The sequence below is a fragment of the Heptranchias perlo genome, chromosome 1 (genome assembly GCF_035084215.1).
Source record: "Heptranchias perlo isolate sHepPer1 chromosome 1, sHepPer1.hap1, whole genome shotgun sequence".
NCBI lineage: Eukaryota > Metazoa > Chordata > Chondrichthyes > Hexanchiformes > Hexanchidae > Heptranchias > Heptranchias perlo.
Window position 1 is genome coordinate 193505335 of NC_090325.1, and position 14151 is coordinate 193519485.

Here is a 14151-nt window from a genome sequence, read left to right on the forward strand (position 1 = left end):
ATAATCTGTTTTTAAGGTGTTGGATCAGGGCTAAATATTTGACCGGGGAGAACTCCCCCTGCTTTTCATCAAGATCTTTTCCGTCCACCTCGGTTTAATGTCTCTCCAACAGCGCAGCGCTCCCTCAGTACTGCACTGGGAGTGTCAGCCTAGATTACGTGCTCAAATCTCTGGAGTAGGACTTGAACCCACGACCTTCTGACTCAGGGGCGAGAGTGCGACCCCACTGAGCCTCGGCTGACACTGTGTGCAGTGTAGAGTGGGTGGGGATTAAACCTTTGGCCTACTCCACAACAACATGTCATTAATATGAGGAAGAGTTCAAGGGAGGTGAAGCACGAGTAAACACACAGTAGATTCAGGTTTAAATGAGCAGGCAATTACTCGTGTTCATTTAACTGTTGCTGCACATTAACGTGCACTGAACCATTCCTGGATGTCCGAATACACGGTAAAGGAGGCACCAAACCGAGCTACTTTGTCCCATATAAGTTGTCCCTTGACTAGAGTTGCCAACTCTGCTTGGGACATATCCCAGGAGGTTTCATCACATGACCTCCGACCACCCCTCCCTCAGGCTCCCGCCATCGGCCGTCCATCCACCCCACGTCCCCACGGCCAATTGGAAAAAGAACAGACTTTTCGTTACCAGATTGGGTGAATCTTGACCGTTGGTCAAACAGCCATTTTCCCCCCTATTTCCAATACTTTAACAACTAACGGAAGTGTTCAAAGAAAATGTAGAAACACAAAAAATGTTTTTAAACGCTATTATTTTTCTCCCGCCTTTGCTCGCAGTGGTGTCCTGGAGATTAATCTTTAATTCCTGGAGACTCCAGGACAATCCTGGAGGTTTGGGGACCCCCTCCCCTCCCCTTGCCCTTGATTGATTTAAGCCAGGAGTTGTCCAGATGTAGAAGGTAAGACTCTGATGACCTTTGAAAGCAGTGCTGGAGTGTTATCCACGTGTTTTCATAAGTGTAGGAAATCAGGACCCCAACATGTGGAAAAAAAGTTATTCTCTTTATTGTGCCATGGGCAGATTTCTCTTCTCAAAGTTTCATCACTAAAGTCAAAAAGTGACATTTTTATTCATTTCCGACAGGTTTAAATTAAGGAACGTACACTCCCGTTTACTGCTGCAAATATATTTTGAGGATTCGTCACAGGAAATAAATTATAGAAAAGGATGATCTTGGCACTGGTTGTGAAAAGCTAGTATTTGGAAAGTACATGGCCTTCAGTATACAAAAGGGTTTTATTTTGTTTAAAAACGGATTATCGCTACCCACAAACCAGTGCAGTGACATCTCAACTAAGCAGTATCTTCATCCGTGGATCGTACTGCAGTAACTTTCACAGATTCGATTGGTCCAGTGTAATCTGGGTGGATAATGTAATACTCTGCATGGAGTAGGAGGGAGACCCAGTTCTCATATTTCATGAAAAAGACATCTCAGCAAGTTTCATGCGACGCATCACAAACTGCAGACAGCTGATTAAACATGCTCATTAACCATCAAACCCGATCACTGGCACAGAAGCTGGATTCAAGCAGAATTTTAGAAAAGGTACAAGGGGGACTTAGGGACTTAGAATTAAGTAATACTGAATATTTATCACTAGGAAAACCCATTCTTTACAACTCACCCAGTTTTAGCATTTGCTTTCACCTTGGGCTACACTGCAAGATAAAAGGGGCCACTATTATATCTCAGTTATTACTTGCTCAGACTGAGCAAGTACCGAGGAAACTGAACAAATGGCCAGCAGGTTAAGTGATCAATTTATTGCATTTCTATTAAATGCTGTGTATGAATGCTTTTGGTACTTCAAAACTTTTTATATTAACTTAGGATTTTGTTTTAACAAAGTAACCGTAAACATGTCTATGAATTGCTTTGTTCCTACAGTAACTTATATTGTGCTTCTACGAAAACCTATTAACTAAAGACATGGACACCTCTCCTAAATATAACATACTACTCGTTTATTTACATGAAGGGAAATCACCTTCTTTTGAACAGAAAGGAAGTTTTAAAAAGGGAAAATACCACTGAACAGCACTAGGTAAGGAACACTGTCCCTTTTTTTCCCCCCACTTACAAAAAAAGGCTTATATATTTTTGGCAAAGAACTTCACAGAAACACCAAATTACTGTGCCGTCGCACAGGCAGGTGAAATTCGACGGTCTAAATAATTACGTGAAGGTCCTTCATTTTCATTCTGTTACCAGGGAAACCCCCCTGGCCTTGTGTTTCAAGATGCTGGCAAGCTTTCACCTGGAAGGGAGGGAAGAAATAAAACAAGGTTTCTTGCACGGGGAAGGGAAATGGGGATTACAGTAGACAGCTCCCGTTGAAGAGCTAGCACCCCGGCCCAGGTACGACGGGCCCAATGGCCTCCTGCTGTGCTGCAAATTTTATGATCAAAATCATATCTTTTTTTTTAGGAAAAATAGAGTCTGAATCTTTCACTGTGCAGGCTAAGGGGAGAGGGGTGTTTCCTCTGTGCTTTCAAATGCAGGACGGTTATCTCTGGTGCGCTAGCGTCTAATCATCCTCACTATCTTTGAAATCATGTTCAACGCAACTACCCTTCACAGTACACCTGCAAGTAGAAAGGACACTCTTCAGCTTAGCCGGACTGTCACTAACGCTGCTTTGTTTCAAGTCTCCTCTGGGCATTTAGGTGACTGCAGGAGCGACCGCATATATTCCAATCACAAGTCACACTTTTTTTTTGGGAGGGGGGTGGGTGGGAGGGTTGGGAGGGGGAGGGGGGGGGGAGTGGGAACAACCATTTCTCAAAGCATCACATGCATTTCTATCTCTCCCTGCCCCCTTATCCCCGGAACATTCAGCACGCAAGTGACATTCAGAGGGCTGCTGGGTTTTCTCGTGTCCTGTGTTTGATGCCATCCACGTTCACCTATGGTGGGCAGCGATGTCACCAGCTTGCCCTCACCGCTTCGATGTCACTGATCAAATTCTGAGCCAGACAGATGCCAAAAATCTGAAAGAGAGAGCAAGAGGGGGGGGGGGGGAAGAAAAAAAGAAACACTGAATTTTAAAGAACAAAGGTGGGACTTGGTTTAGAAACACAATGGTCATTTTAAAAAAAAAAGCTGTTGAATATTCCAAAGGGACGAGCATCCAATGAAATGCATCTAAGCGCTTGGTGAAATGTAAAGGTTTTTATATCGCTCACATCTCCCACACCAATTACATCGAATTTACAGCACAGAAACAGGCCATTCGGCCCAACTTCCTAGAAGTAAAGGGAATTAGGGGTTATGGGGAGCGGGCAGGAAATTGGACATGAATTTAGATTTGAGGTTAGGATCAGATCAGCCATGATCTTATTAAATGGCGGAGCAGGCTCGAGGGGCCGATTGGCCTACTCCTGCTCCTATTTCTTATGTTCTTAACTGATCTATGCCGGTGTTTATGCTCCACACGAGCCTCCTCCCTCCCTACTTCATCTCACCCTATCAGCATATCCTTCTGTTCCTTTCTCCCTCATGTGTTGATCGAGCTTCCCCTTAAATGTATCTATGCTATTCACCTCAACTACTCCTTGTGGGAACGAGTTCCACATTCTCACCACTCTCTGGGTAAAGAAGTTTCCCCTGAATTCCCTATTGGATTTATTGGTGATTATCTTATATTTATGGCCCCCAGTTTCAGACTCCCCCACAAGTGGAAACATCTCTACATTAACCTACCGAACCCTTTCATAATTTTAAAAACTTCCATCAGCTCACCTCTCAGCCTTCTCTTTTCTAGAGAAAAGAGCTCTACCCTGTTCAGTTCTTCCCTGATGGGTTTTATTTGACAGACTGTAAATTTTGTTTATTAGGGATAAAAATATTGGAGCTGTTCGACCGGGCGGGGTGGTTGGATGTGGGAGGTCATGTGATGAAACCTCCAGGAATACGTCCAATCAGACTGCACCCTCACCAGCCCCCGCCCCCCCCCCCCAACTCACGCGCCCCGCCCCGCCCCCGCGCCCCTCCCCCCACCCCCGGCCCGCAAGGCAGCGGGTTTACTGGAAGGCCGGCTGCACACCGCAAGATAAAAGCAAGGGGAGCAGCTTTAATTTAGCTCACTCTCCCGAGACCATTTGCTGAGTAAACGTGTGGGGATGTTGTCGCAGAGATGTTTTTTGAAGCTCGATGAGCGAGGGAAGACTAGGTAAACACTTGTGTTACGCCAATCTCTCCCAAAAAAAAAAAAGTTCAGAACTACAGGATCAGCTAACTCCACTTCTGCAGTGGGGGGAAAAGAAAAACACAGCCGTTTATTGTAACGGAAGCAATTCAAATACAATTAGCGAGATTAAACGGCAGGAATTCCAAGCCAATATACCAGTTTAGCAAGCAAGATTTAATGGAATCCTACAAATTACAGTGGAATGGTCAATTTAGCTTTACATGGGTCTTATGGTTAGAGAGAGTATTGGGGTCAAGGGAAGTTTTGGATAATGAATCCCATGTGAAATAGGAAAACAAGGGAAGTTCTCTCAGTGACGGCGTTTGTAACCGTAGCCTGGGTCAGTCCTCGGACCCCCTGCTGACCAGCACACGTATTATCACGGGGACAGTAATGTTTGCAGAATGTCTAAGCTTCAGACAACTGAAGTTGCGGTAAATCTAAACAGGATGCGCGGAGGAAAGGGATAGAGTTCATAGGTCCACAGGAATTTAGCAAATGTGCAGATGAACAGGATGCATGACATTTAATACTGAGGAATGAAGATGGTAAAAAAAAAACAAGCAGTATTACACTGTGGTTTTCAAACATTGATGTATAAAGAAAAGGAAAGAGATTATTAACTCTAAAAATGAGGAAGAGGTTTGACAGGCTGATAGTACAGAGACATTTAGGAAAGAACTTGCATTTATGTAGTGCCTTTCATAACCTCAGGATGTCCCAAAGTGTTTGGTAGTCAATTAAGTGCTTTTTGAAGTGTAGTCACTGTTGTAATGTAAGGAAACGGGGCAGCCAATTTGCACACAGCAAGATCCCACAAACAGCAATGCGATAAATAATCAGATAATTTTTTTTTTTAAAAGTGATGTTGGTTGAGGGATGAACATTGACCAGGACACCGGGGAGAACTCTCCTGCTCTTCTTCAAAATAGTGCCATGCGATCTTTTCCGTCCACCTGAGAGGGCAGACGGGGCCTCGGTTTAACGTCTCGTCCGAAAGACGGCACCTCCGACAGTGCAGCACTCCCTCAATGCTGGCACTGGAGAATCAGCCAGTCTCTGGAGTAGGACTTGAACCCGCGACCTTCTGACTCGGAGGCGAGAACCCTACCCCAGTGAGCCAAGTGCAGAATTTGCTGAAGTTAAATATAAAACGAGCTTCACACCGTTGGAACAGATTGCGGTTTAACACAAAGATACACGCTGATTCAGTCAAACCGTTCGGATATCAAATTAACACATGCTGCATTTAACAGAGGAGGGGGTCAAGGACTCAGGGCACCAGCAGGAGGAGGATGTAGAGTCTCCAGTCCATAAAGTGCACCTAAATGACAGAGTAAACCAGACAGGCTGAATTACATTTTTTTTCTGGTTCCTATCTCTTTATGTAAACCTAGACTTTGGGGAAACAAAAGTTAAGATCAAATATTCAACTCCTTTTGAGAATAATCTGTCCGTACAAGATAATTATTTCTTTTTTGAAAAAGGACATGGGAAGCTCAGGAGGAATCTTTTCAAAATACAGCTGTGCCCCGGCTCTGACACATCTGGACTGGCCCTCCAGGTGCCGACTGGTGTGTGAACACAGACCCAAGATGACAGGAAATTAAAACTCAAACAAAGATCTTCCCATCAGGTAAGGAGGTGCTCCCCACTTCACTTCCCCCGCCTCCCCCCCCCCCACCGCCAAAAAACAGCTGGGATGGGCTGTAGGCGAATGGGTTCTCTGCACTTAAATGGGATTTTCCGTCTGCTTTATTTTAGTGCTCACGCAGCGGAAGGATGGCGGTGTGAGGGGAGTGGGAAATCCTCCCCCTTTCCGAACAGATGTGTCCCCCCCCACCTGTTCGCCACTGGCTGCAAAAAGGCAGACGTGACAAATAATCACTCGGTACCCCTCGTCTCCTTTTTAGCCAGGTTTAGCAAACAGGGGAAGACACAGGCCTTAGAGAGACAGTAACAAAGCACTCTCGTATCACGAGCAGACGCAGTTTACAGTGCAACCAAAGAATGTCACTTTGCACACCACCCACTCTCAAGGCCTTTCAGCGAGAAGGCCCAATCGGTAGGTACTGTGCAGTCGTGTCGCCTAGCAACTGGGAGACCGTCCAAGTGAATTTTATTTTGTATTGGCGAGAAAACGCTTTGATGTATTCTGCCCAAGCTGGATCAGGCCCAGGTCCCGGAGCTGGAAAGGAAACACGCTCTCCCACGGCACCACCCAGTCTCCAGGGGATCGCTGTTTACCTTTTATAATGTTCCAGTAAAATTAACCCTAAAAAGGTGCCAGCGAGAATCACGTAACGCAAGCAGGCCATCCTCTTTTTCTAGACGAGCCACACGTTAAAAAAAAAACTGAACAACTTGCATTTATGCAGCGCCTTTAATGTAGCTTAACTGTCCCCAAGGCGCTTCACAAGAGCGATTATCAGACAAAAATTTGCCCCCCAAGCCACATAAGGAGATATTAAAAACTTGGTCAAAGAGGTAGGTTTTAAAAGGAGCGTCTTAAAAGGAGGAAAGAGAGGTGGAGAGGTTTAGGAAGGGAATTCCAGAGCTTAGGGCCCAGGCAGCTGAAGGCACGGCCGCCAATGGTGGAGCGATGAAAATCGGGGGATGCGCAAGAGGCCAGAATTGGAGGAGCGCAGGGATCTTTGAGGGTTGTAGGGCTGGAGGAGGTTACAGAGATAGGGAGGGGGGCGAGGCCATGCAGGGATTTAAAAAACAAGGATGAGAGCTACAAGGCACCGCAGCGTGAAAATAATCCTCACCTGCAGCAATGCGATTCCAATAAATATTCCTGCAACCACAGTCAAGTTTTCCTGGAGCCATTTCTCAAACTGCCCTACACATCCTTTAGTGTAAATATAATTCTGTTGCTCAAGGACCTGCAATTAAAGTGAATGCCGCATTAGAATCAGCAGCTTATAAAATTCCAGTGGAAATTCTGCGGAGCCTGTATTTAGGAAAACTCGCCCTGTGAGCTTCTTGTCACTGTTATGTTTGGTTTGAAACATTTATTTTTTGATCATTAATCCAGGGGAGTACTCAAATCTGATAGCTGGCCACAGCAGGGGGGTGCAGAGATTACTTTTACAGTTTAGCGTCAGCTGTGGCTCAGTGGGGTCGCACTCTCTCGCCTCTGAGTCAGAAGGTTGTGGGTTCAAGTCCCACTCCAGAGACTGGAGCACAAAAATCTAGGCTGATACCCCCAGTGCAGTACTGAGGGAGGGAGGCGCTGTCTGTCAGATGACGCGTTAAACTGAGGCCCTGTCTGCCCTCTCAGGTGGATGCAAAACATCCCACGGCACTATTTTAATGAAAAGCAGGGGAGTTCTCCCCGGTGTCCTGGCCAATATTTATCTCTCAATCAACATCATTAAATTATCTCGTTGCTGTTTGTGGGAGCTTGCTGTGCGCAAATTGGCTGCCGGGTTTCCTACATTACAACAGTGACTACACTTCAAAAGTACACCACTGGCTGTAAAGCGCTTTGTGACATCCTGAGGTCATGAAAGGCGCTATAGAAATGCAAGTCTGCCTTTCTTTCTAGAAGTTAATGGGTTTTAGCTACATTTCTGTGGAACCATATTGTGTGAATGAAAACAGATGATCTAATGGAAGGGGATTGACAAATTGTTTACTATCTGGTGAAGGGTTCAAATGCTAGAGGGCACAGTCTTATTTTTTTTTAAAGTTTGATGTTGAAGTTAAAAAAAGGGAAGTGAGTTGGTTCTTTTTACACACAAAGGGGTGTCCAGGTGGCAGCCCATGAACAGGATCCAGGATGTGTTTACAATTTCCTGGCTGACCCACATGCTTCCTCTCCCTGCCTCTCCGGACCTTAATCTGCAAGATGGCGGATTCCAGGGTAGGCAGAGAGAGAGAGAGAGAGAGAGAAAAAGAGAGAAAGTGAAGACGGACAAGAAAAGAAAGAAGAAAGAATTTGCATTTATACAGCGCCTTTCACATCCTCAGGACGTTCCCAAAGCGCTTTACAGCCAATGAATTACTTTTGAAGTGCAGTCACTGTTATAATGTAGGGAAATGAGGCAGCCAATTTGCGCACAGCAAGCTCCCACAAACAGCTCAACCATGCTTTCTTATGTTGGAAATAGGTCGCAATATTTTATTTTAAATCACAACAGTATTTAGGACTGGTTATAGAATGATACAGCACAGGAGGCCATTCGGCCCATCGTGCCTGTGCCGGCTCTTTGAAAGAGCTATCCAATTAGTCCCACTCCCCTGCCCTTTCCCCACAGCCCTGCAAGTTTTTCCCCTTCAAGTATTTATCCAATTTCCTTTTGAAAGTTACTATTGAATCTGCTTCCACCGCCCTTTCAGGCAGTGCATTCCAGATCATAACAACTCGCATTATAACATAATAATTATTATTTTTACGAATAAAAATTTGGAGAATTTTTTTTTAAATTTAAAAATAGAACTGGACTCCGTGCTTGCTTCATGTTGGAAGTGACCAGGCATGTGTTACAACAGGCAGTAAGGATTTGAGATAATTGTACGTGTGATAATTCTGCATCGTAAGAGTACGTGTTGCGAACCAAGTATTTGTCTGATCATTTGCTAGTTGCAGAGTGGTTCTGCAACGGAGGAGTTAGAGGCTGTAGGAGGCAGCGACTTCAGCCCTATTTCCCCATGCAGTCAGTGGATTCTGTGTGGTGGGGTGACTGCGAGTTTGTCAGGCTTGCCAAACCGAAGAGAGTTTCTACGTTAGTAACGTCCCAGAATGTCCTACTCCTCATCTAGTGGAAATCTGATCTGGCGGAAATGGTGTGGGCCAAGGACTGGAAGAAAGGCAAAATAGACTAGGAGCTGGAGGTGGTGTTTAATGGAGAAATGGTCTGACCCAGGCATCCGGGGGTGGCGGGGTGGGGGGGGGAAATCAGGGGACAACGTAGGTCAGCAAGGGGATGGGCGAGCAGGACTTGGTGCGGGCTAGAATACGGGCAGCAGGGTTTTTGGATGAGCTGACCCGAAGGTGGAGGGTGGGAGGCCGACCAGGAAAGAATTGGAACAGTCGAGTCTAGAGGTGCAGACGGCACGAACGAGGGTATTGGCAGCAAAAAATGTCTGGGGTAGGGGAAGAGGAGAGCAATGTTACTGTCCTCCCCAAACTTGTATCACTATAGGGTTTCTCAATCTTTTCTCACTCGAGGCGCAAATTGTGAGCCCTTCTATGTGTACAGTGGTCGATTTTGGACTGTCTGGAACTGCAAAATAGATAAGCCTAGGAAATGATTCCAGTGTTTCTAATTGTCCTCTAATGAAACAAATGTATTGCAGTGTTTAAGTGCATCACATCAGCACAATTACATTTTTACTATTTGACTGTCAAATAGGTAGGGGACGGGGTGAGGTTGATGAAGGTATTTTATTCATATTTTACTGCAACACCATTAAATTATCTCCAACCTGAAATAGTCAAATGAAATGAATACACCATTTCAACACAGATCGTTAACGCATAAATTTGCATCTCGTCCTACGATCGTGCACACGGTCTTACCGGAACAGAAATCCTTCCTAGTCAACAGAGAAAGTCTCTAAACACACTGTGGACACAATTAGCAATTACAAAATGGACAAGCAGCAGATCCATCTGGGATTTTCCAGCGAGGATGAATATCTCCATTGAAAATTTCAAAACTGAGAACGATAAGATTTTCGTTTGGCAAGGGATATGGAACCAAGGCGGGTAGATGGAGTTAAGATACAGATCAGCCATGATCTAACTGAATGACGGAACAGGCTGGAGGGGCTGAATGGCCTAGCCTGCTCCTATTTTATCCTTTGCCTTTCCAGGCAATGCAACCGGAGTCAAGGCTGGAAATGTCTGCTTTCTGGTCACTACCAAAAGCAACTCTAGCCAACTACGAGAAGGTGCACAAGAACGCCCTGCAGCCAACTCTCCCTCCACTCTGCGGGGAGTTACCATACACTTGGTACCGCCCTGCTTCAACACAGCTGAAATGGGAAACTCAAGAGCGAGGAACGGAAATCCAAATATACCCTGAAGGTTAATACTCCCACACTGCAAAATGTCTGCGCTCTAACTGCTTGATGTAGAAAGCCAAAATTGAATTTAAAGAGTTCATTTAATGCTTAGCATCAAGATCTCTTTAGCACTTGGATATATTTTACTCACCTCTTTCAGTCTTACATCATAGCCACACTGCGTGTTAATGACATCCTCCTGCAGAAAAAAAGATTGTATTGAAACATTAAATGTTAGCAAAAGTAAGCTTTACCGCAAGAATTAAATAACGGCTTATAGGATCATGGAATCTTACAGCATAGGAGGTCGTCATTCGGCCCATCGTGTCTGTGCCAGCTTTTAGAGCTCATCAATTAGTCCTGCTCCCCTGCTCTTTCCCCATAGCCCTGCAAATTTTTCCTTTTCAAGTATTTATCCAATTCCCTTTTGAAAGTTACTACTGAATCTGCTTCCACCGCCCTTTCAGGCAGCGCATTCCAGATCATAACAACTTGCCGAGTAAAAAAGCTTCTCCTCATCTTCCCCCTGGCTTTTTTTGCCAATTACTTTAAATCCGGCAGCTGGTTACTGACCCTCCTGCCAGTGGAAACAGTTTCTCCCTATCTTCTCTATCAAAACCCCTTATAATTTTGAACACCTCTATTAAATCTCCCCTTAACCTTCTCTGCTCTAAGGAGAACAATCCCAGCTTCTCCAGTCTCTCAGCTGAAGTCCCTCATCCCCGTTACCATTCTGGTAAATCTTTTCACCCTCCCCGAGGCTTTCTACCAACATCACAGCCCTTATGGTTAGACATTTATGTGTGTGTAGACGACTTCTCTCTGTACCAGTTTAAGTGCAGGGGTATGACAGTCAATTACATTTTCACTATTTGCCCATCAGATAGGTATGAATTTGTGGTTCACTTACTGGAAACCATCATAAATAGTTAAATTTGTGTTGACTTCATGCTTTTAAGGAGAACTGCAGGAATATCGAACCATAGGACTTTACAGCAAAGAAAGAGGCCATTCGGCACATCGTGTCTGCGCCAGCTCTTTGCTAAAGCAATCCAAAACTAATCCCTCTGTCCCACTCTCTCCCCACAGCCCTGTATCTCCCTCTGCTTCAAATATTTATCCCATTTTCCCTTCAAAGATGCAATGGCCTCTGTCTCAGCCTCTCCCTTTTTTCAAAGCATTCCACTCTCGAACAACTCTCTGCATAAAGAAATTCCTCCTGACCTTTCTTCTAGTGACAATTTTAAAACGGACAATCCCACTTCACTGACTCCAACAAGAGGAAATAAGTCTTTCCCTATTCATCCTATCAAAACCCCTTTATAAATTTAAAAAAACCTCAATTAAATCTCCTCTTAGCCTTCTCTGCTCCGGTGGAAATAATCCCAGTATCTCAAGTCTCTCCTTAGAACTATCATTACCAATCCTTGGCGAATCCACGTTGTACACTTTAATCTTCATTCTATAATGGGGCACCCAAAACTGCACACTCTAATCTCTCTGTGGTCTAACCAATATTTTGCATATATTTCTCATTACTTTTTTTTTAACTGTTTATCAAATCCAAATGTTGGCATTTTTTAATGGCTTTATGTAGCTGAACCTTTACTTTCATGGAATTATAAGCCCTTAGGATCTCTGTTCATCAATAGCTATTAGTCTTTCCATTTAGTGTAAACTCAAATTCCTTGTCTTACCTCCCAAGGCGTTTTACCTCAGACTTAACGCACATTAAATTGCACCTGCCACCTGTCTGCCCATTTCACTAATCTGCGTCTGCCTTCCTGAAGTCTTGTACAGTCCTCCTCACTGCCGCGTCCTTTTTTGTGTTTTTAGAAAATTTTGAGTCTGTGCCCCCAAGTCCAAATCATCTATATATCTCCCAAGGTCATGCATTACTCTTAAAATACACCCAACTTAACATTGGAAAAAAAAAATCAATACATTTTTAAAAAATAAGTTCAGTCATGTATAAAATTTCCACCTGCTAATGGCTGGCCTCCCAGACGGAGCTGCCATTTTCAAATTGCTTTTAAAGTGAAGCAATAAGGTGCCTCAGGCATTGATAGATAACCGGAAAAGACAAACGTTACAGCTGATTTTAAAGATTTCTGCTTGGTTCCCTCCTCCTCCTCCCACCCCCATCCTTGACCCATTTTCCCCTTGTTTTCTTTTGGAGGTGATAACTCCTGCTGATGTGCACACTGGTCCCCTTGGTACCTTGCCCAAATTACCGTGTTTCATGTGTAAGCCTGGACAGCAAGTGTTGGTCAGCTGTCCAACTGTGGCAATATAACAATCAAGCCCAATGCTGCCCTCACACGATGTCTACTCAGTGACACTCCCCAGGAGGGTCAATCAGCAAGGGGGGGGGGGGGTAAGAGGAGGGCTGATTTTCTCTCCCCTAGCCCAGAGGACTGAACAGAATGCGTTACTGCTCGCAGCAATACACCTTTAAGTGTCAGCTGTGGCTCAGTGGGTAGCACTCTCGTCTCTGTGTCAGAAGGTCATGGGTTCAAGTCCCACTCCAGAGACTTGAGCACAAAATTCTCAGCTCACACTCCCAGTGCAGTACTGAGGGAGTGCTGCACTGTCGGCAGTGCCATCTTTCGGCTGAGACGTTAAACCGAGGCCTTGTCTGCCCTCTCATGTGGACGTAAACGATTCCCATGGCACTATTTTGAAGAACAGGGGAGTTCTCTTCGGTGTCCTGGACCAATATTTATCTCTCAGCCAACAGATGATCTGGTCATTACCGCATAGCTGTTTGTGGGACCTTGCTGTGCGCAAATCGGCTGCCGCGTTTCCTAGATTACAAGAGTGTCTGAACTTCAAATGTACTTCATTCAACGCTTTGGGATATCCAGAGGTCGTGAAAGGCATTCTATAAATGCAAGTCTTTCTCACCACTTTTTATTTGGCTTAAATTTAACACCACTGTACCGCTGCAGACGTCCCCAAAATTCCTAGGTCACAAGTCAGGCGGACCCTCTTTTACCTCCTTTTCTCACTGTGCATTATAAAGCGGTTAATTGGTTATAAAGTAATCTAATATTCTGCGAGGCTCCATATTTAAGTGAAGTGGAAACAACAGCCAGTCGAACTTATTCTGGATCTCTGGACCCAAATCCAGAAAACAAGCCTACTTTAAAGGACAATTCAGGTTGGGGGGAGGGCATTCTGAGCCCAGGGTACTGGGAGTGTTTTTTTTTAAAAAATCGTTACGGAGAACATACTGCGCGTTTCCAGCATTTCCTGTTTTAATTTCAGCCCTTCTGGATCTGCAGAGTTTCTTCCCTTAGAATTCTCCCCATTTTCTTACCCTTCCCTTGTGCAGCTCTTTTCACCATCTCAGCTTTTTTTTTTGCACATTCAGTTTTGTTCTTTAATATCTTTTCATTGCCTCGGTGAGATCTTTTATAACAATTCTCTGATTCTCTAGTCGGCCTGTTAACTCCTTTGTGACTGGATTATTTGCTTCCCCTCTTCCTTGCTAAACTGTCTGCTTACCTTACAATTCTGATGACGCACCCGATACACTGACCGTCTATTCTCGAGGTTGTTGGCAACTTTGTGCGTCTCATTCTCGTGTTCAAATCCCTCCATGGCCTCACCCCTCCCTATCTCTGTAACCTCTGCCAGCCCTACACTCCTCCGGGATCCCTGCTCTCCTCCAATTCTGGCCTCTTACGCATCACCGATTTTCTTCGACCCACCATCGGCGGCCGTGCCTTCAGCTGCCTAGGCCCTAAGCTCTGGAATTCCCTCCCTAAACCTCTCTGTCTCTCTCTCTCTCTCCTCCGTTAAGACGCTCCTTAAAACCTACCTCTTTGACCAAGCTTTTGGTCACTTTGACCAAGCTATTGAGTAGAATGGGCCTGTACTCTCTGGAGTTTAGGAGAATGAGAAGTGATCTCA

The 14151-nt window shown here is 44.9% G+C and overlaps 1 protein-coding gene across 1 annotated transcript in view; it reads right to left on the reverse strand.

The window, feature by feature from the left end:
• Positions 1–1004: 1004 nt before the first annotated feature.
• LOC137330476 (tetraspanin-5) overlaps positions 1005–14151 on the reverse strand; it is a 100888-nt gene continuing 87741 nt past the window's right edge. Inside the window, exons 6-8 of the mRNA XM_067994501.1 lie at positions 10385–10432; positions 6987–7103; positions 1005–3016 (exon numbers count right to left, since the gene is read on the reverse strand). Coding sequence (XP_067850602.1) covers positions 2951–3016; positions 6987–7103; positions 10385–10432 — 231 coding nt within the window. The 3' untranslated portion in view covers positions 1005–2950. The remainder of the gene's footprint in view (positions 3017–6986; positions 7104–10384; positions 10433–14151) is intronic.